The 21140-nt window shown below is 41.2% G+C and overlaps 1 protein-coding gene across 8 annotated transcripts in view; it reads right to left on the bottom strand.

Moving 5' to 3' along the window:
• Positions 1 to 21140, bottom strand: part of Eya1 (EYA transcriptional coactivator and phosphatase 1) — a 151899-nt gene that overhangs the window by 103226 nt on the left and 27533 nt on the right. For 3 of the 8 annotated variants that reach the window (XM_028864602.2, XM_028864605.2, XM_028864606.2), the window contains 4 exons: positions 17825 to 17902; positions 7308 to 7377; positions 6837 to 6982; positions 3937 to 4074 (listed from right to left, as the gene is read on the bottom strand). In XM_028864602.2, the coding sequence (XP_028720435.1) occupies positions 3937 to 4074; positions 6837 to 6982; positions 7308 to 7377; positions 17825 to 17902 (432 nt within the window). Of the gene's footprint in view, positions 1 to 3936; positions 4075 to 6836; positions 6983 to 7307; positions 7382 to 17824; positions 17903 to 21140 lie in introns of those variants that run through there. The other 5 variants (XM_028864604.2, XM_028864598.2, XM_028864599.2 and 2 more) reach the window with 5 other exon arrangements.

Below are 21140 nucleotides of genomic sequence, written 5' to 3' on the forward strand. Positions count from 1 at the left end.
AATACCCGAGATTGCTAAACTATACTCTGACCCATCTTCTAGATGGCAGATACGTTTTTCTTCCATTTGGGAATTAAACCTGGGGTCTTGTACACAGTGGGCAAGCATCTGGTCTATACCCCAGCCCAAGAAGAATTTAAGCAAAGGAGCAATGTTATTCATTATAAATTAATACAATTTGAAGAATTTTGGAAGTTATTTTATAGATGGTTAAAAAAATACTGTAAGATGTACTGGGGATTGGAGAGAAGATTCAGTGATTGAGAGTGATCTCTGCTCTCGTAGATGACCTGAGTTCGGTTCCAGCACCTATGTTTGGAAGCGCCAGGGTTCTTCTTGCCTTCTTCTGGACTCCATGCGTACCCTCCCCACACACACATATGTACATACCCTCACACAGACACACACCCCTTGCACACACATATGTGCATGCCTCCTTGCATACACATACGTACATAACCTCACATAGGCATTGCCCCCCCAACATATGTACATACCATCACACAGCCATAACTCCCCCATGTACATATCCTCACACAGACATTACCTCCACACACACATACGTAAATACCCTCACAGAGACATTACCCCCAACACACACACATACTTACATACTTACATTACCCCCCCAACACACATAAGTATGTACCCTCACCCAGACATCACCCCCCCACATACATATGCACATATCCTCACATAGACATTATTCCCCACACACATATGTACATACCCTCACACAGATATTACCCCCAACACATAGATATGTATCTATCTTCACATAGACATTGTCCCCCACATACATACATACATACCCTCACACAGACATTAACACACACACACACACACACACACACACACAAACACACCCTCACACAGACATTACCCACTCACACACATATGTACATACCCCTACATTATCCCCCCTACATACAGACATACACTTAGACACATAAATAATTTTTTAAACTTAAAAAATGTATTGAGAAAATACTTAGACTTGTTCTGGTGGCACATGCCTGTAAACCTAGCACTTGGCAACCTGAGGCAAGAGGATTAGGAATTCTTGACTAGCCTGACTACATGGCAAGTCTGAGGATAGCCTGGGCTACATGGTAAAGCTGTATGTCAAAATACAATCAAAAAAGAAAGAAAGAAACCAGAAAAGATGGTTCCAAGTCAACAGACTCCACCATTACAAACTCCGTGAGGAGTGGCAGTTGTCACACGACATTTAACAGTAGTGCATCTGGACGTGGTTGAGATGGCTCAGTGGTTAGGGTATTTGCCGCACAAGCTTACAGACCTGTTAAGATCTCTGACACCTGTGTAAAAACAGCCAGACATGGAATAATCCCAGTACTCATGACGATAGGGACAGACAGATCCCTGAAGCTTAAACATGCATGTAAACATACTAAGTTTCATGTCTAAACATGTATGGTTTCTCATTCCTAAGATCGATCTCTCCATATACTTGTGTGTGTATATATATGTATGTGTGTGAAAATGCTCTAAAATCCCAAACTATCTGACAGTACGAATATTTCTTTCCTCATGCATGCTGGTTAAAAAAAAAAAAAGTTCAATCTCTAGTTCTCAAAGGATCTAGGTCCAAGGCCAGGTTTCCTTACCCTAATCCTTTGTAGATTGACAATGAAGCAAAACACAGTGACCGACATATGACTAAAAGAGTGAAATATAAAAGAATGTAAACACTCATTTTAGAACCATTTGTCTTGGGCTGAAGAGATGGCTCAGCAGTTGAGAGTATTTGTTACTGTGCCAGAGGACCCAGGCACCCACATGATGACTCACAATTGTTTAGAACTACAGTTCTAGGGGACCTCACACTTTTTGCTGACCCCATGGGCACTGGACATGTGTGTAGTTCATGCAAAACACCCACACATATACAATAAAATATTTTTTTAAGAATCATTTGTCTTGAAACAAAATTCGCTAGAAGCTGGCATTGGCTTCCTTTTGTCTCGGGGCGGGGGGGGGGGCATTCCATTTGCCTCCTGTCTTTTGACAATGCTTCTGCTTGACCAGGCTCAGATGCCTGGTGGGCAGTGGAAGCCCCATAGTTCCTGTTTATTTCCCTCACAGTCTGGAGGCATCTACAGTGGCTTCATGGGTGTGGTTGTCCCTCTCTTTAACAAGATCCTGAGAGCAAATAGAGCTTTGCTGTATGATGTCTTCCATTGCTCCAGATCTGTGAAATTCATCAATGAAGTATTGCCATCACCTCTTGGTTCTCCTATGTCTCTGCTCAATTGAAATTCAGTATGTGTACAACCTGTTCCAAGACAGCTTCAAAGTTTGGGAATCTAGCATATAAGTAGCTTCCTTCTACCAATAAATCTTGTCTGGTATAAGACTGTTTTATTCTGTAGCTATTAAACATATCAAAACTTTACAATTCAAGCCTTTTTTATACCAAATGCAAAAACAAATGTGAAAAATTAGTGGATCTTGACCAATAGAATTTTAACTTGACACACGGTAAAAATTAAATAAAAAAGTCATAAACTAAAAATATGCTTATGAAATAGTATACAAAGGTTAAAAACCTGAATATTACAAATCACTGAATAAAGATGAATAATATCAGTGAGTGTGCTCTTCCCTATAATACATCCTTATACATATAAATACATAAGAAATTCTTAGAAAGTATGAAAGAATTTGCCTAGAAATCCCACACTTTCACTTTTCAGGAGAAATAATTAAAAATACAGATAAGATATGCATAACATTGTTATAAATGTCCAATAACAAACAGGGAGTAGCTAAATATAGTACCCCTGAATACCATACAGCCACTACAATGATGTTTTAGAAAACAACTTATTGGTGTAAAAAGATGTTTAAAATATATTCCTTACTTAAAATAGGCACATGACCAAACAATATCGTGCAACATAATTGCCTGTGGTGCATGTACACAGAAAAGAATGGTAAGAATTGTATGGACTATATGATTAAAATTATTTTTGTGCTTCTCCATATTTTCTAATTTATCCTCAACAGATAATGGAATAACCACATAATAATGATAAAAGGTAAAAATCATAAAAAGAGTTCCTTCAGATGAGAAGCAGGACTGAGGAGTCAATGTAACTGTTTGGCATTTAGAAAACCAAAAATAGTTTATGAAGTTGATGTTTGGTTAAAAAAAAAGTCTCATAAAATGTTTAATTATGTGAAACGTATTCTCCAGAACTTTACAGATGCATTTGCCTGGTAACAATCTGCTCATTACAAGTGGCATCTCCATAGTCTGGAAAAGGCTCTGATGCCCCCAACTCTGAGCTGTGAATTACATCTATGTTGTGTTTTGTCTGCAGTTTCCAACACAGACCTACTGGTCCTTGGAAGCATTATCTTGGGGCTCCAAGGGAGGGGGCAGCTACAATGGGCTCTGTGTAAATTTGATTTGGTCTTTGGTAGATCATTGAGACAATACACATCACATACTCTACTTGTAGAGCAGAGTGCACTGTCGCCCAACACCACCCATCACCAAAATGAAGAAATGGAACATCCCTTTTAGGAAAGTTAGCTGGTTACACCATATCCAGGGGGTCCTGCACACCACACCACAGCCTCTTATGTGGCTGACTTCACTTACTCTTCATTCTCTTTTTCTAACTGGTAGCATACAACAAAAGCAGAAACTTCGGCATTAAAAATAAAACTAGAATATTTGAAATAACACCCTTATAGATCATTCCATCTAATTCCTTCACATAAATAGGGGAATCCTGATCGAGAGGGCAGCAGGGGAAGGATCTAATTTGAACTGTGGTGTTGTCCTGCCTCTGGCCCAGTCCGCTTCCCTCATCGACTTGCAGCTAAGAGGACATCCCATTTGCTTTAGACGTGAACAGCCAACAGTTGAAGGGAAGCAGCCAAGCGAGGCTGTATACAGACCTTGCATCTGGTAGCTGTATGGTGCCTGTCCAGGTTGAGGGGTGGCGAAGCTGGTGCCGTAGCTGAGAAATCCCGTCTGTCCAGGTGACTGAGACTGTGACAATCCACCTTCCGTCTTGATGCCTGCCCACAATGCACCTAAATCAGTTAGTGAGAGCTGATCTACCTGTTCATTCTCAGAAGCTGGTAAATATAGACAAGCACCCCCCCACACACACACACAGCTGCCCAGTCCCAAATGCTCCCCAACTCATCTGCAGGAAGACAGGGTGTGAATGCTTACAGGTGAGTGCTATAAACCACGAGTTCAATTTTTCTTCTAAAAAGTCTAAAGGTGAACATTTATTCACATGATTCTCTCTGACTTTCCTGCATTCAACTTTCTAGGAAGTAGAACTCTAGAGGTATCGTTTCCATAACTCATTTTGTTATTTTACTAGAGTAGGTCATTCTGTCATAGTCAGAAATAACCCTAATAAAAGACAAGACACACTGTTCCCAAGTCACTAAGTCTCCTTTCCCCCGAGACCTGATTGCTCAGAGTCTCTAGGATTTCTATCTTTTTTCCCAACTTTGAGGCTAATGCTCAGGACATTTTGAAGTTAAAGGAAGCAACACAGGATACAAACAAGTGGGGAACCTTCTCCCGAGGATCTAGATCTTTCTGGAAAGGCAGAATTAAGGAAGCAGAATGTTAAAGAATTGGACTTCTAAAGCTGCAGAGTGATCTATACACGTGGGGAAGTGGCCAGTGGCATCCTGTTTATCATTACTAGTTTTCAAATATTCAAGTGTGATTCTTCTACATGCAGGCTAAAGTACATTTGAAATTATATTATCTGTAAATGCAAGCTAATGTCTTATAGGATTACAGAAAGATTATTCATAGTCCTCAAATACTTCTCAAAGCACCAGGCTGGTTCACTAATTCCAGACTGGGACTTGGCAACACTGAGGTAGGCCACTGCACTTAATTGTAATTAAAGGCAGGCGTAAAAATGAACAACTGACCTTCATCCCCACAGAGGGAAGACAGAAACATTCCTGCCAAGAGAATTCACATTTTTCAATAATCTTGGTTTTCACTGAAGATAAATTATATCTTTTAAGATCTAGGATACACAGTAGTCTTGCTGTTTATTTCCATTTTAGGGGAATTTCATGGGTAGAATGAAGTTAGGTAATTATCCCAAGGCAGTGGAAGAATCTGATTTGGCTGAGAAATCCCACTTTAATTTCTTGAGTATTTCTGAGTACTTCACAATGACCTTAACATTGAAAACTTAGTACAATCTTAACATGTCAAAACAAATATGATGTGCTATGTACAGGTAATTTTGCCAATGAACAACTCAAACCTGGAAATTATCCCTAGAAACACACCTGCCCTAGACAGGTGGCTGGACAGTTCTAGAAACTCCCTTTATTCCCATGTGTCATCAGTAGGGACTTTCCCCCTTCTCTCTCCACTCAAGGGCATCATGACCCTCCCCCAATCCCTCCCTGGACCACATTAGAGGCTCAGCATGGGAACTGCTGTGGTGGAAACAGATCTGGGGAAGCAAGAAGAGGTGGAGAACACTGAGAGCCACACCTTCCTCCAAAACCTCTCCCCACAGGCAGAGAACTCATTTTCCTAGAAACCTGTGAGCAGATGAGTGATGGGTCTAATCTAAGTTGTAACCAATTCTTGATTATTTTTTTTGTCCTCTCTGCTATTCTGACTATGAGAATCTATGCCCATTTTTTCTTTTTTCCCCTATTTTCACAGTTCTATGTAGAAATCTTGGGGCCACAGGCCCTTAAAGAAAGTGTCATTTAGTTCTGATGGTTTTGAAATAAAACTCCAGAACCTGGAGATAAATGTAAGTCAGACCTTATTTCCATAAATAAACTAATAGAGAGCCAAATTCCCTGAGGTCCAGAGGCAGCAGTAAATGGAAGAAAGTTGTCTAGCTTCTCCGAGTGGTGAAAAACTTCAACAGAACCCCAATTCTTTCAGTGTTTGCTGGAAGTATACAACCAACAAAATTAATGTAACGGCTGCCAGGATGATCTCACCGACAGAAGGACCTAGTCTAGTCTTTTTCTACAAACACTCACATGCTTTTTTCTTGATCATTCTGTGGTTTTTTTCCCTTAATAAAATGCCCAGTTTAGTAGTCTTCTATTCGATTTAATTGGTTGAAAAATTGCGATTACAACTCAACTGAATAAAAGGTAGTTTGAGATTTGTAGTCTTCTGTAAATAGAACTTTGGGATTTGGCTGGATTTCTTTTTAATTTACAGGTATTGACTGCATCACAATTGAGTTAAGTTACACCAAGATAAAGATAATCTCCAGGTGAGAAGGAACAAATAGCATGCGAGCTTTGAATGCTTCCTGATCCGCGTCTTCAAAGTGCGGTCCGGGAGGTGATATATAGATCACTTTTCCTAATGGGTGATAATGCTGAAATTCGATCATGGAACCACCCCTAGGTTTAGGGCAAGAGTTTGCTGAATTCTGCATGTACTTCCCTAATCATAGCTAGGCATCTGATAAACAGGAAATGGATCTTTACCCCAAAAGACTTCATTCATAGAAGTTTTATCACAAATATGCACAAAAATACTTTGGATTCCAGAGTCAAGTGCTCTGATGCCAAATTCAGATATAAAGCAGGGAGAAAGAAGAGCAAGAGGCCTAAGACCCCGGCAATCTGTTCATCACCTCTGACCTCAAGGTAAGAGTTCACTGTCCTTACAAAGCTCACTAGCAAGAATTACACAGAATTGCAAGCAAGAGGCGAACAACAATTTTGGAAGCGGACCAACAGCAACACTCTTGAAGCGCTACTCAAACCCACAACACAGGCCCACCAGAATACACCGTAAGAATAACGCTCCAATGACTCACCATAGGAGGAAATTCCATAGGGCTGTCCCGGCTGTGGGTACGTGGCGTAGGCTGTGGCTTGTTGCATTCCTGTGGTAAACTGTGTTTGCCCATATGCAGCCATAGTTTGTGAGGAAGGGGTAGGGAGAATATGTGGGTATGGTCTGCTAGTTGTCAGGAATGACAGAAAATAGAAAGCCCATGCATTAGATGGAAACATGCAAGGTCAAAATGAACAACTACATCACAAATTCCAGCTAAAGAGTCTATCTTACAGTCAAACTCGCCACTAGCATTGACAAAGCACTTCAGAGTACGTCAGTGCTACCAGGTGGTGATTAAAATACATTTGCATATATATGTATTTAATTAAGCTCTACAAAATTTACTTTTTGCTTAAATTAAGACATAATGTGGGCACAGACATGACTTGGAACAAGGTAAAGTCTACTTAGAAAAGTCATGTATTGAATAAGAGAAAATACATCTTACTTGGAAGGATAAATCTGTGGTGGAGAGAATGGGTGAGCTGGTCTTGGACTAAAGCTGCTGCTCCCGAGAGCTGAGGAAAAAGAAAACACAGTGATGCTAGGAACTCAAGGAGAATACTGAACATGAGAAAAACACTGGCGTGTCACAAACTATACCATCACCATAGGAGACGGCGGGTATTTGACCTTTGTAATCTATAGACATAGTGATTTTATATGGTCTTCCTAATAGGAAGTCAAAGAGGGCTCGAGAGGTGGTTCACCAGATAAGAGCATAGACCTTCCAGAGGACCTGGGTTTGATCTCTTGCACCCACCCACATATTGACTAACAATCATCTGTAACCTCAGTTTCTAGGGGAGCTGATGCCTCATTATGACCTCCTCAGGCAATGTACACACATGGTGTACAGACATATGCAGACAACACGCCCACACACATAAAATAAAATAAACCTTTAAAACACAGGGAACACATAGGCACTGATTGAGTGGTTCTAATTTTAAATAGACTCTTAAAAAAATAGACACATCCATAAATACTTATAAACGCAGCCTTAAATACTTGTCAAAGAGCTTTGATAGTAAGGAGTGCTGTCCTCCTTGGGAAAGCCAGGCTGAAACAGAGGTAGGAAGCTGAATGATCCTCTGGCCCATTGTCTATATACATCAGGAACCTGAACTAACAAGGAACACGGTCTAATCTCTTCTGTGAGGGAAATGGGAGCGATTCACGTTGGCCTGTGTTGCTTTAACAATGTTGTTTAGTGAAACTGCATTCCTACAATGATCTTTAATGTCTCAGGTTGCAAACCGAGCCTGTTTGTTCTTGGGCTGCTCTGTGTGTTCCTGTTCTCTTAGATGTATGTGTTCAACTGGAATGCTCAAGCAAACGATGTTTTGTTTTTGTTTTTGTTTTTCTTTAAAGAAGCAGTTTAGCAATCAAGCGAAACTTAATTTCTTTTAATCAGATTTTCTTGACTCAGGATGTTTCAGAAATCCACCAGGCTTCTATCAAATGCTCTTGGACTCTCACTCAAATTTAAAAAAGCAAAAACCCATTTTCAATAGTTTAAACAGTATAAGGGTTTAAAACGTTGGCTTCTGTTAAAAGTAGGACAATTTACCTATAAATAACATGATATATATTTATTTGTGAATACATATTTTCCCTCAAACTTCCCAATCTTCCCCTGGCTACACTGCATGGTGTTTGGGTGCAATTATTATAGAATGTAATGTGGTTATTTTCTTCCTCCATTAACCCTCAGTATCTTCAGAGGCCCTGTTACATATTAGCCGTATTTCTCTCTCACTCTTAGGTAAAGTCCCATGCACTCAGAGAGCCATGTGTTTTCTCATTTGTGGAGCAATGCATTTATCCTTATCACACTTCATTTCCCAGTGGGTAGTTGGGAGAAGAGTGGGAGATTTTGATTAGACTCTTAAGAAGAGACGGGCTGTCTTTCTCCATTCAAATCAATGAGAGCTAATCCAGGGACTACAAAGAGATCTGGGGCCATTGTAGCCTTTCACACTGACAGATTTCCACCACCAGTGTCACCTTAGGAGGGGTAGAATCCACAGGAAAGAGATGGCAGGACAACCTGGTTCATGTCCCCCTAGCTTTGGGCACTTACTGCATATCTAACTTGGTCCCAAGCCTCTTGCCCAATGCTGTGGGAACAATCATGGAAAGACAAGCCCTATCCTCCCTGCAGGGAGATTTGTTAAATGCTTCAGTTTCTAGAAGGGAGGTGTTGCTGAGAACACACTTAGATTATGAGGGCTGCCTGACAGTTGTCCAGGCCACCTGTGGGGACAAGCCCTTCCACTCCCCTTCTCTAAGCATGAAAAGAGGCCAAGGACAAAGTAGACAATGTCTGCAGAAAGAATTATCTCCCCTGGATGATCGTAATTAAAAACAACTGTTTGTAAAGCAAATGCCACCTGATGACAGAAGCCACGAGACAACCCCGCCCCCCTTCATTCTTTTCTAGCTTTAGATCTGTTTTTCAACTCCTGGGTCACAATTCTTGAACAGATGACGATCTCAGTAAGTTGCACCCAACCATGTTTTTACAAAGAAAACAATGAGGAATATTAGGATCGTCTATCACACTGTAAGTCAGTGAAACTTGTGTTCAAAGTATACGCATTGTATGTGTGTCGACATAGGAAAGTGACACGAACTGGGGACTCCAGGATGTGGAAAGTCAAGTCATGTGGTCTCGAGTCATTGACTCTCAGCTTCCACATAGTGTCTGCAACAATGCTTGCTACTAGGCCTCATATGAGCCTTGTGAAGGCTGAGATAACTCACAAGAAGTGGTTCGTGTTGTGTTCTCTAAATACATGATTTTCTCTGATTCTCACCAAGCTTGTCCCTAACCTTGCCCTTCTTTCTGTATTTATGTGTGTACACATGTGTACATGTTCATGTGTGTACAGATGCATATATGTGTTCAGGTGTGTGTGTGTGGAGGCAAAGGCTAGAGGTTAACCTTGGGCATCCTTTCCCAGGCACTGACCACCTTGTTTTGTGAGACAGGGTCTCTGATTTGCTTGGAACTCACTGATGCAATTAGGCAGGCTGGCTGGCAAGTCCCAGGGGTCAACTTAACCCCGTCTCTCCAAGATTAAGATTACAAGCACAGATTTTTTTACATGGATTGTAGGATCCAACTCACCTCTTCATTCTTGCACACAGTACAAAATGAGCTCTCTCCCAGCTTCTGTTTATTCATTTGCTTGTTTGTTTTTCAATTCTACTCAATAAGCAACATCGCCCGCTATCTATGCAGGAAAATGCTTCATGGTAGAATTTTTGACCCATGTTTTACAGATGAGGTATTCAGGATACATAGAAATAACATCTTTAAAGACAGAGGAATGGGGAACCCAAGCACACGGCCTTTGAATCTGTACACTATTATTCCACCAAAACATACATTCCTCTGACATCCTATACAGAAACTAGAAACCCAGTCATCATCTCGGTTCCTCCTTCCATTCCCTCATCCCAAATCCTAGAGCAGCCTGCTGACTGGCTGACCCTTACACTCTCCCTCATCCAGGACTCCAGCCCTGCTTCAAGTCCTCCTCATGTCTCACTGAGATGACTGCAGTTGCCATGCTCCACCCTTTACCCCCCCTCCCCATTGCCACCAGAGATCTCGCCTCATCTCCACTCCCTATCCATCCTAAAGCTCACAGTCTTGTAGCCACTCACACGATTCAAGGAACGACTGCTGAGTTTTTTGGAAGAGGATATAAGAGACTGAGGCTTTCATAACCCCATTTTCTGGTGCAATGCATCCTGCCTGTACTTCAGCACTCCTGTACACATCGTCCTTGCTACGTTTGTCTTGGATGTTCTTCAGGAGAGGCCTGCTGCCTTACCACACTCTCCTTCCCTCTGTTTGACAAGCCTCCCACCACAGAGACTAAATTGTCACTTTCTCTTCACTTTGTCTTCTTTCTCTGCACTTTTTTGGAACATTGCACATATCCACAAAGCCCCATTAGGCACATTGCATTCTGGTTAGCATAATTTCATGCGTAACTATTACTTTTCTCAGCAAACTATGAACTTCAGGTGCTGGAGACTTCTCGGGCCTGTCTCCTCAGCACCTGATAGGATCTATGCAGCACATGGCAAAAAGTCAATAAGTAATACTTCTACAGTAAGAATGAGATCATTGGCCTATGAAATAGCTTGGTAGGCAGACTGGGGGTGCCAAATCCAAGGACCTGAGTTCAATCCCTGGGAACCACATGACAGAAGGAGAATTACTCCAGCAAATTGTCTTCTGATCTTCATATGTTCATTTGACACAAGTATGGCCACATACATACATACGTACATATGAACCCCTACACACAAAGTATTAAAAATAAAATGAAATTGCAGTCATAAGCAAGGTGGGTTTTAAACCTGAACTGAGGGGTGGATTTGATATTCTAGGCTATACATAATGAGCCTGACTTGGGATAGTTTTGTTCTGTAAATTAGAAAAAAAGGTATGTATCCTCTATGAACTAGTAAAGAGCCATGAAGACTCACTGCTATTCCCATAATTGAGTGCACCTAAAATCACTATATATTTCAAACTGCCATATAACATACCAGATACAATTCCCTTAATTGCCTAAACTACTTTTTCAACAGCAATCCAGGAACTGCAATTGATTTTAGTGTGCTGGGACCAGAGTGACCTGGAGCAAGTGGGATTACTGAAGATTATGTTATCAGGGTAGATACAACAGTCACCCTATCCATTCATCACCCTGTCCATTCACCAACTCCAAATGACAGGAATCAGAGGGACCTGGAAACACACAGACAACCCATACCTCCTTCACAGTTAGCACACTTGTGAGTATTCTATTCTTTCTCTTCCACATCATTTAAAGAGGCTTCCATAAATCTTGCTTTGGGGAGAATTCAGAGTAAATATCAACCTCAACTATGAGAATCCCCTGAGTAGATCAAGAGGACACTCAGAGGTCCCCTGTTCTCAGGCCATGCCTTCATAAGGCAGCCCTGTTATCAATGGCTACACACCTCTGCCAGTCAGATCAAACATACAGACACGAGTTTTCACTCTTCTCTGCCCTTCATGTTCATACACTCTTTAATGGTAAGTGCAGTAAGTCCTCTCTTCAAGATAATTTAAAACGCTCAACTGGCGTCTCAACTGCACTCATTCACTGTTCTGATCTAATTCCTGACACGGCAATGAGGGAAGGGCCCTCTCCTGTCTGCACTGAAGAGACATAATCTGGCAAGGGCTATGCAGCCAGGTTCTGAAATCCATCGGCAGAGGTACAGGGATGCCTCTGTTTCAATGGCTCCTCCTGGACAGTGACAATACTTGACAGGATGCCAGGTCTGGGAGATCTGTGAGTCGCCCAGAGCCCTTGCTGAAATGCATTAGACTGCAAGACAGTCCTTCTCTTCTCCACAATTTTCCCCTAACAAGATCCTGGCACATGACTCTCAACTCCTTGGCTTTTCTGGGAAGATTTGAGAAATGAGTCAACTACCTTCTCAGTTAGGGAAATGCTGGACTCCCTGATTCTACCATGTCCCCGTTAGGGAAATGCTGGACTCCCTGATTCTACCATGTCCCCTAAAGCCTTCTCCATAGAATGGTGTGTGTGTGTGTGCGTGCGTTTGTGTGTGTGTGCGCGTGCGTGTGTGTGCGTGCGTGTGTGTGTGTGTGTGTGTGTGTGTGTGTGTGTGTGTGCGCGCACGCATGTGTGCGCATGTGCATGTGTGGCTATATATGAGTATACACACTTATATGGGGAGGCTAGAGGCCAACATTAGGTCTTCTTCAGTACCTTCTCCACATTATGTTTTGAGATTGTATGCCTGAAGTTTTACAGGGGCACAAAAACTTTAATTCATGTTTTCCAGCTCGTGGGACAAAGACTTTACCACTGGGCTAGTTCCTCAGCCTCCCAAAAAAATAATCCTTTAAGGATAAAAATTAGATCGTGCAAAAACCTGAAGTGCCAACCAAAGTACCAAGTTCCCAACCAAAACTCATTCCTTCCTTCATGATGGTCTGTGCTCAGACGCCCCCCTCCACGGGAGCCCCTCTCTAAAAAAAGAACCTCAATGACTCTTCTGCTGATTCTGATCACCTTTCTTTGCTTCAGAGTCAGACCTTCAAAGTGACATCTTTTCATAACCAGTTAATAAGTAAGCCATACTGACCATTCACGATGTTTTCCTCTTCTGTTGAGTAGCTTCTATTTGCTGATACACTAGACTGTGTATGACTGATACCATCAACAGGTGCTCAACTAACAACAAGCAACAACTTTAGATTTGGGGGGCAGGGACGGGGACTGGCAGGCTAGTCAGAGGTCTTGCGAACACATTGTTTACAATCTCCATGGTCCTTCAAATTTTTAAATGATTAAAATAATTGTGCCAGGGCTGGAAAGAGAGCTATCAGAGAAAGGTGACAAGGGTGCTTGTTACCAAGCCTAAAGACTTGAGTTTGTCCCCTGGGACCCCATGACGGAAGGAGAGAATCGACTCTTGACAGTTGTCCTCTGACCTTCATTCCTAACATGGCCTAGATGTGTGTATACATGCACGAGTACACACAATTCATTGTATGTGTGTGCTCGTACTAACGAATCACTTTGTACTGGTAAAGAGTAAGTGAGCGAACATCACAATGGCTTCCAAACACAGTGAACAATCTTGCAGTTTTCAAGCCCATCACATGCCTCGGCAAACTAAGCAGTCTGCTCTGGTGTCCACACTGAGTGCCGGAGGGAAGACACTAAAGAATCCCCCCTCAAAAGACAGAGGTGACCTGCCACCACCACCAGAGTGGCCATAGGCCACCTTCTCCTTGTTGGCTGTTTTCTAAGAGAATGAAAGAGCTTTGTCTCCACAGAGCTCTGCTTCTTAGACCCTTATCTCCCTCCCTCCCTCACCTACTTCTTCCTCTTTCTCCTCATATAGAGACTCTGTAGAAAATAAGATCGTTTTTAGGTTCAGCAGGCTATCCCTCCATCTTCCCTCAGCCTTTTCTAGGGACTTGTTTTTCCTATGTGTCTTCTCAAAGCAGCAGCTGCCAAGTATCTGAGAGTCAAGGCATTACAAAGACCCCAACAAATTGCTTCGTCAAAGCATTTGTTTTCTACTGGTCTGGAAAACCGTTCATTCTCTGGGGCTCATGAAAGCTCTCCAACATTCCGATGACGACAGCTTCCTAGACGCTTCCTTGCACTGAGCAGAAGCTTTAGAATTCGACAGTATCTCCCAATGGGTCCCTAAATTATTGTTCTGGAACTCTGCTTTTTCTACCTGGATCTCTACTCTGGCTCAAGACCACATTTCATGTCTCAAACCACAAGAACGTTGGCCATTTCATTTCTTCATTTAGGCTACATATATTGAGCAACTCTAATGCACTAAGTATTTTATGGTTACTGGTATGTAAGTGTGGATAATACCAAGAAACTCTGTTCTCACAGAGCTACACAGTAAACAAGAAGACAGATAATGAAAAACAATGTTTAAAGTACTGACGAAGGCTAAACAAGGAAGTATGGAGAACTAACTGTAGAACTGTGTGGCGCCATCTCACTGGCTTGGAGACTGGGGGTGGGAGATGGGATTCTTTTCTTTCCAGAATTTTCATTCTCTTTTTCTCATTTCACATCTTTTCCAATGTCATTGTGAGTTGCAGGGTTCCCTCCATCTTTGATGTTAGGCTGTATCTTCTCCGTTGAGATAGTTGGACACATGAATAATTATGCTATTCCTTTTAAATACTCTCAACTCTTTTACCTCGACTTTCCCTTGCATCCTACCTGCCAAGTTCATAACTCTGGGTCAAACCAAATGTCTCCTCATGTGGGTTGCTAAGCTGTTAAAGCCATGATTCTCAACCTCCGAATGCTGCATGTCATCACTGTCCCTCAAACTACAGTGACCCCCAAACACAAAATTATTGCCCAGCAGTAATATATATATATAATTTTGCTGTTGTTATGAATTATAATATAAACATCTGATATGCAACCCCTGTGGGGGTGGTGACCCACAGGTTGAGAAACATCACTGTAAATGGAAAACTCACTCGATGGGTCTATATTCCAAGTTCAAGAGCCCTAGCTGTGTTTGGACCTGTGACTGCACTGTCTATCCACTTTTTAAGTTGGAAGCCGCCTTGTCCCACTTTCCTATTCTGCCCAGCATCTCCTCCAGTCTCCTCCAGCTCTGCACATTCATACGCCTATCACTAATCTCTTTGAGACACTGCAGGGGAAACACAGACTGCATTCACGACTTGCTTATTCCTGTGTTTCCTTTCTGAGCAACAATGAATGGCCTGCTGCAGGGTCAAGACTGCAAGGTGATCATGGGACAGAATCCCTTCAAATTTTGTTTCCTCCCTGTGGCAAATGCTATCTAATTTGTGTTTTAAAAAATACAACTTTGTAAATCTATAAGTGCTATACATGTGCCCAAAAAACAACAGCAGAAAAAGGAAAAAACGAAATTCAAAATTTATCCCACTACTTAGACACAAACACCACCCTTGTTCACACAAACAAAGAAATATATTCAAATGAAGAAATTGCCTTTCTTTAAAAATAAAACTGTGATTATACTAAAGATGTTACTTTATTTTGTTTTATTTTGCTTCTTTGAGGCAGGGTTTCTCTGTGTAGCTCTGGGTGACCTGGAACTCACTTTGTAAACCAGGTTGGCCTTGAACTCAGAGATCCACCCACCTCTGTCTCTGAGTGTTGAAACTAAAGCTGTGCATCACCATAGGTTTTCAAGGACATTACTCTTATATAACCTACCTTTCACTTTATAGTACTAAGATTTGTGTGTCTACATATACACTGCACATAAAAGGATGCATGTATATACATACACACATAAGTAATGGCTGTGTATGAATGAATCTGCCATATAGACAGTGCTTCCTTTAAATTCTCTGCTTTCACTTCCACTTCAATATTCTCACTTCATCTCTACATCTCTAACATTTCCATTGTCACGTCTTCAGTTTTAATAAAGTCCACTAACTTTCCCACCCTGTATACTTCCAAACTTCCCATCTGCAAACTTTCTCAGCTCTAGGGCCTAGATCTACCTAGCACCTTCAGGAAGCTCTACATCTCATTCAACATGCCCCATGTTGATGTGTCAAACATGCTCCACATATGCCTAGCTCCACTTCTCTCTGTCTTGCTTGACTGACCCAATGCTCGATGGTCATGGATGACTTAAGCTCCATAAATATATCGAATCCCTCAGTTTCCCATTCCTCTTGCCAGAATTTTACAACATTCTTCAAGATTTCCTTTTTAAAATAATGTATTTTTTTTTATCTTATGTGCATTGGTGTTTTGCCTGCATATACGTCAGTGTGAGGGTGTCAGAACCCCTGGACCTGACAGTTACATTGACACAATTGTCACAGACAGTGTGAGGCACCATGTGGGTGCTGGGAATTGAACTTGGATCCTCTGAATAAGCAGCCAGTTCTCTTAACAGCTGAGCCATCTCTTCAGACTTATTTTTAATATTTCTTAATCCAATTAATGCAAAACTTTTAAACTGGTTGCTCACTTGAATTCACGTGTCTTCAAATACGCTGCCCCAGCACCTGTGACTGAATGTGAACTTAAGCGTCAGTCTGTCCTTTGATGGCTTCCATTGCACAGAGGCCAAAATAAACTCCAGGAAGATCTTGCTGGCGTCCTTGGACTCTGAACCCACCTCTAAGTAGCACATCCACATTGCTCACACAGCACCCATTAGGAATGTCTGATCATTGTCAATTCCCACCGTTCCATGCCCTCTGGGCTATGGTCCCCTCACATAGAGTAGCCAATCTGTCAGTGTCCTCCTCCATGGTTCCACATGAACTTTTTGCTATTTGCTTCCTAAGTCTGAGTGTTAATCTGGGACATCTTTCCTAATAGTCTGCCTGATCTCTACTAGATCCCTGCCTGGGTGCTCTTGCAATCTTAGGTCTTCTCTTCGCTGTTGTCCAACTGGGATAATTTTTCATTTGTTCGTCCCATTAAGTCCTGAACTGGGACCATATTCTTACACCTATGAATTTACAATAGCACAAAGCGCATTACCTGGAATGAGTTAAATTCCATTTAATGTTTTGTGAAAGAATAAGACATAATATTCTCTGTTGTTTATTTTCATTGCTTCCATCTAATATCATTAGTGCCTAAATTGTGTATGTATACTTAATTTTATATGTGCATATAATTCCTTTCCATTGTGGTAAATTGTAAATATGTGATTCTAAGAACTAGCTCATCAATCATAAATCTATGAAGGCATAGCACTTCTAAAACATAGGTCTTAAAAACACAGAAGACAATATAACAAGAGTATACAACTTAAGAATTGTCTCTGATAGAAATCATTTTTCAATAAAATAAAACACTCTGGGTTGCTTTGTCAAGTGTATGGCAAGGGTCTCGCGGCAAGCCACTGCAACTATTAAGTTCTTCTGAGTGTTTTCCTTGTGACAGACATGATATGTATACTATTTACTAGTGGCTTTACTAATGAGAGTGATGAAAACCTATGAATATAACACTGCTCAACAGAGTCAACCCAACATAGGCCTTGAGAGTCAGGTTTGGAGGAACTAAGTCTATTTAGGATGTCTTGAAGAGTCATTTTGCTGATGCAAACTTGCATGATTGGAAAAATGATACAAATAATAAAAGGAGACACATCCTTTGGATATAAAGGTAATTTGATTGAAGAACGAAGAACAAAAGTCCTTTTATCTCCTTTGGACACCAACATTATTTGTATAAACTTCACAGGGACTACAAACACCAGAACTGTTCATCTGTGATTGGGAGGAGAGCTATATTTACATTTGTATTTGTGAATACTCATATATTTACATAAACACATAGACTCATATAATAAAGTAGGAAACACAATGCTTCGTGCGAATTGGAAAATCTAATATTCGTTCCTTACCTGAACCTGAGAAACTGTCTAAAGACCCGTCTGCTGCTGTTGAAGCTATTTCACTGCTGCTCATTGGCTCTGTTTTAACTACAAAGTAAGCACACATCATCACATACTGAATTAGTAGTCATTTATAAAGGTGTGGGAGAGAACATATAACATCCTAAATAATGTTGAGAAATCATTTTATAAGACAATATCTTTCCATTTGAATATAAGTCAGATTTTCTTAATAGACTCTCTTTTGAAAAACTGTCACATTAAATTTCTTTTCTGTAAGAAAGTCCTTCTGTTACAAATTACCTTTCAGAGCCACAGTTTTCAACATTCCTAGTGCTATGATCCTTTAACACAGTTCCTCATGTTGTGGTGACACCTAACCATAAAATTATTCCATTGCTACTTCATAACTGTAATTGTACTACTGTTATATGAATCATAGTATAAATATCTGACATGCAGGGTATCTGATATGGGATCTGGATTCACAGGCTGAGAACCACTGCTTTAAAGGAAGAATTTCAAAACTAATTAAATTCATTATCAGTATATACTAATTTACTTATTAATGAACACATTACTTACAATATACAATGTGAAATTATTTCTTGGTGCTTGTTAAAAATCTGTTATTTAGGGCCGGGCGATGGTGGCGCACGCCTTTAATCCCAGCACTAGGGAGGCAGAGCCAAGCGGATCTCTGTGAGTTCGAGGCCAGCCTGGGCTACCAAGTGAGTTCCAGGAAAGGTGCAAAGCTACACAGAGAAACCCTGTCTCGAAAAACCAAAAAAAAAAAAAAAAAAAAAAAAAATCTGTTATTTAGCCAAGCAATCAGAAGGAAAAATTTAAAAGGGTTTTAAGAAGTAGGAAATAAGTGGCCATCCTTAAGACCAACTGATTCCATGATGATTGAGAACAAGTATGTGCTTATGCACATACTACACACACACACACACACACACACACACACACACACACCCCTTAGATACCTAGTATGGTGCAGACACAACTCAAGCTAATAAACTCCTATCACCAAGCCATTCATATGGCCAATTCATCAATATGTTTTTGCATAATGAAGAAAAAGGGAATTTTCTCATTTCAAAATAATATTGACAAAAGATAGTATGAGAAGAAAAATTCATAAACATAGTATATTTGTAAATGTATATAATCTTTGCCAAAGTTCCTTAGGGTTGAGAAGTAACATTCTGATTTAGGTCATAGAATGTCTACTAAACCTACTTCCAACAGAATGACAGAATCACTATATACCACCAAACAGAGCCACAGTGTTTCAGAACTGAGAACATCTGCCTTTTTCCTCCCCAGGTTTGGAATCCCTTTTCTGGAGTGCCATTACTGGCATGCTCCTAACCTATGTATAAAGGTGACTTTTTCTCTGTTTTCATGTTTTCAGGGGTGAAATGCCCATTCTAAAGTCAACCTGAAACTCTGTGTTCTCTGAAGTAAAGGTTCTGACCATGGAGTACTCAGGAAGAGAGGCTCCTCCCTCAAAGTAAGAACATTCTGGAATGGGAGAAGATGATGGAGAAAACAGCTCTTCTGTTTCAGTGTCACTGACTGATCCAAAACACCAGGCAGAGGACGCATGCAGCTCAAGCTCTGGCCCTAAGCATGTTACACACACATGACGAGCGGCTTTCACATGAATCTTATAAGTAGATGGATCAGATAGTCATTTAAAAAATTAATTACTTAGGCAGTTTCTAAACAAAGTTGAGGAGAAAAGAAAAAAAAAAAACAAAAAACAAAAAACACCGAGACTAATGGAAATCATTCTGCCTGACTGTTTTCATGTAGACCACACAACAGTGAGACTGAAGTTCTGAGTCAAGTTTTCACTTTCCTGCCAGTTGTTTTGGGTTAGAAGTCTTAGCTGATGCTAATCCATTCCGACAGAAGCCTACCGTTCCCTTCTCCCCCATGCCACCGGCCACCTAATGTTCTTGCCTTTCGTAACCACGACATCGCCACAGCTGTAGGAAAGCCAACATTACTACAGGGGTTTCATGCTCAAGATGTCCACATTAAACTTCATGTTCCTTTAAAGACCTGACACAATGCCCTCATCAGCTCATACAATTGTTCTAGTCCACTTTCTAGACTGGCCGCTAATGAAATGGCCAACTCCAGATCCAACACCATGCGCTGAACCAAAGGATGGAATGCGGTAAAATGAAGACTGACCATGTAAAATGCCTACTATGGGTCAGCTTCTTCATGGACGTTATCAGCATATGGGAAACTCTGCGAGGTCTCCAAAACTCCTTAGCCAGGCATCACCTTGTTGTCTTTCTCACTGAAACCAGAGAGGCCAGGAAGCATCCAAACTGGGACTTAATTTGGGGAGTTCCTTTATTCCCAGCCCCGTGACCAAAGCTTGATGAAATGGTAATAAGTAAGTAGCACTTTGCGAAAAGTTAGAGCTGGAAGGCGGCGGCTGAGGCTTGGTGCCACCAGCTGTGGTTTGATTAGAAAGTACGACTCTGCCAGTTCTACCCTCAGAGCTTCCAGACCAGTGAGCTTCCTGGATGAGCTCAAGTAGAAATCCCCTGCCCAGATGTCAAGAAAAGATGAAGAAAGAACTCTTCCACTGCCTAGGCTGTTGGTCCAAATTGCATCTAAGTCTGCCAAATCTAAGGTCAGTGACTATAGCTTGAACTATACAGTTACTCTGAGAAAGTTTACCTACAACAAAACCCCCTCTATCTCCATTCCCCTGCCATCTACCTCTCTGCAGGATCCAGCTCAATCAAATGCAACTCTCACTCCCAACCAGGAACTTCAATTGTTCCTGAAATCCATTAAAACTAGGCAAGAAAGAAAGGAAGGGAAGACGATATTCTCTTTTAGGTCCCAAGATCATTGCCTTTTGGCACTGTTCAAACACAGTCATCTATACACTAAGAACTAAAGAGTCCCACTAAATCCAGTTTCTAAAAAGGCTCCCTGTTAAAGGGGAGATGATGTCCATGAAGTAACTACCAGGATGTGCATGATTATATCAGTACTGTAATTGAATACTTTAATCAAAAGAGGCCTAATGATGTAAGATATTCTCTGAGGGGCTAAGGCAGATAAGGGGCTTGCTGTATAGGTAAGAATACCTGAGTTCCTATCTCCAGGACCACATAAACTGGGCATGGCAGCATCTACCTGTAACCTCAGTGCTGAAAGGAGAGAGAAGACAGGTAAATTCTGAGGGCTCTCTAGCCAGCTGGTCTAACCTAAACAGGGAGCTTCTGGCTTAGTGAGAGACCATGCCTCAAAATGCAATGTAGAAAGTGATAGGAAAAGACAA

The sequence above is a fragment of the Peromyscus leucopus genome, chromosome 5, assembly GCF_004664715.2.
Source record: "Peromyscus leucopus breed LL Stock chromosome 5, UCI_PerLeu_2.1, whole genome shotgun sequence".
NCBI classification, from domain to species: Eukaryota; Metazoa; Chordata; class Mammalia; order Rodentia; family Cricetidae; genus Peromyscus; species Peromyscus leucopus.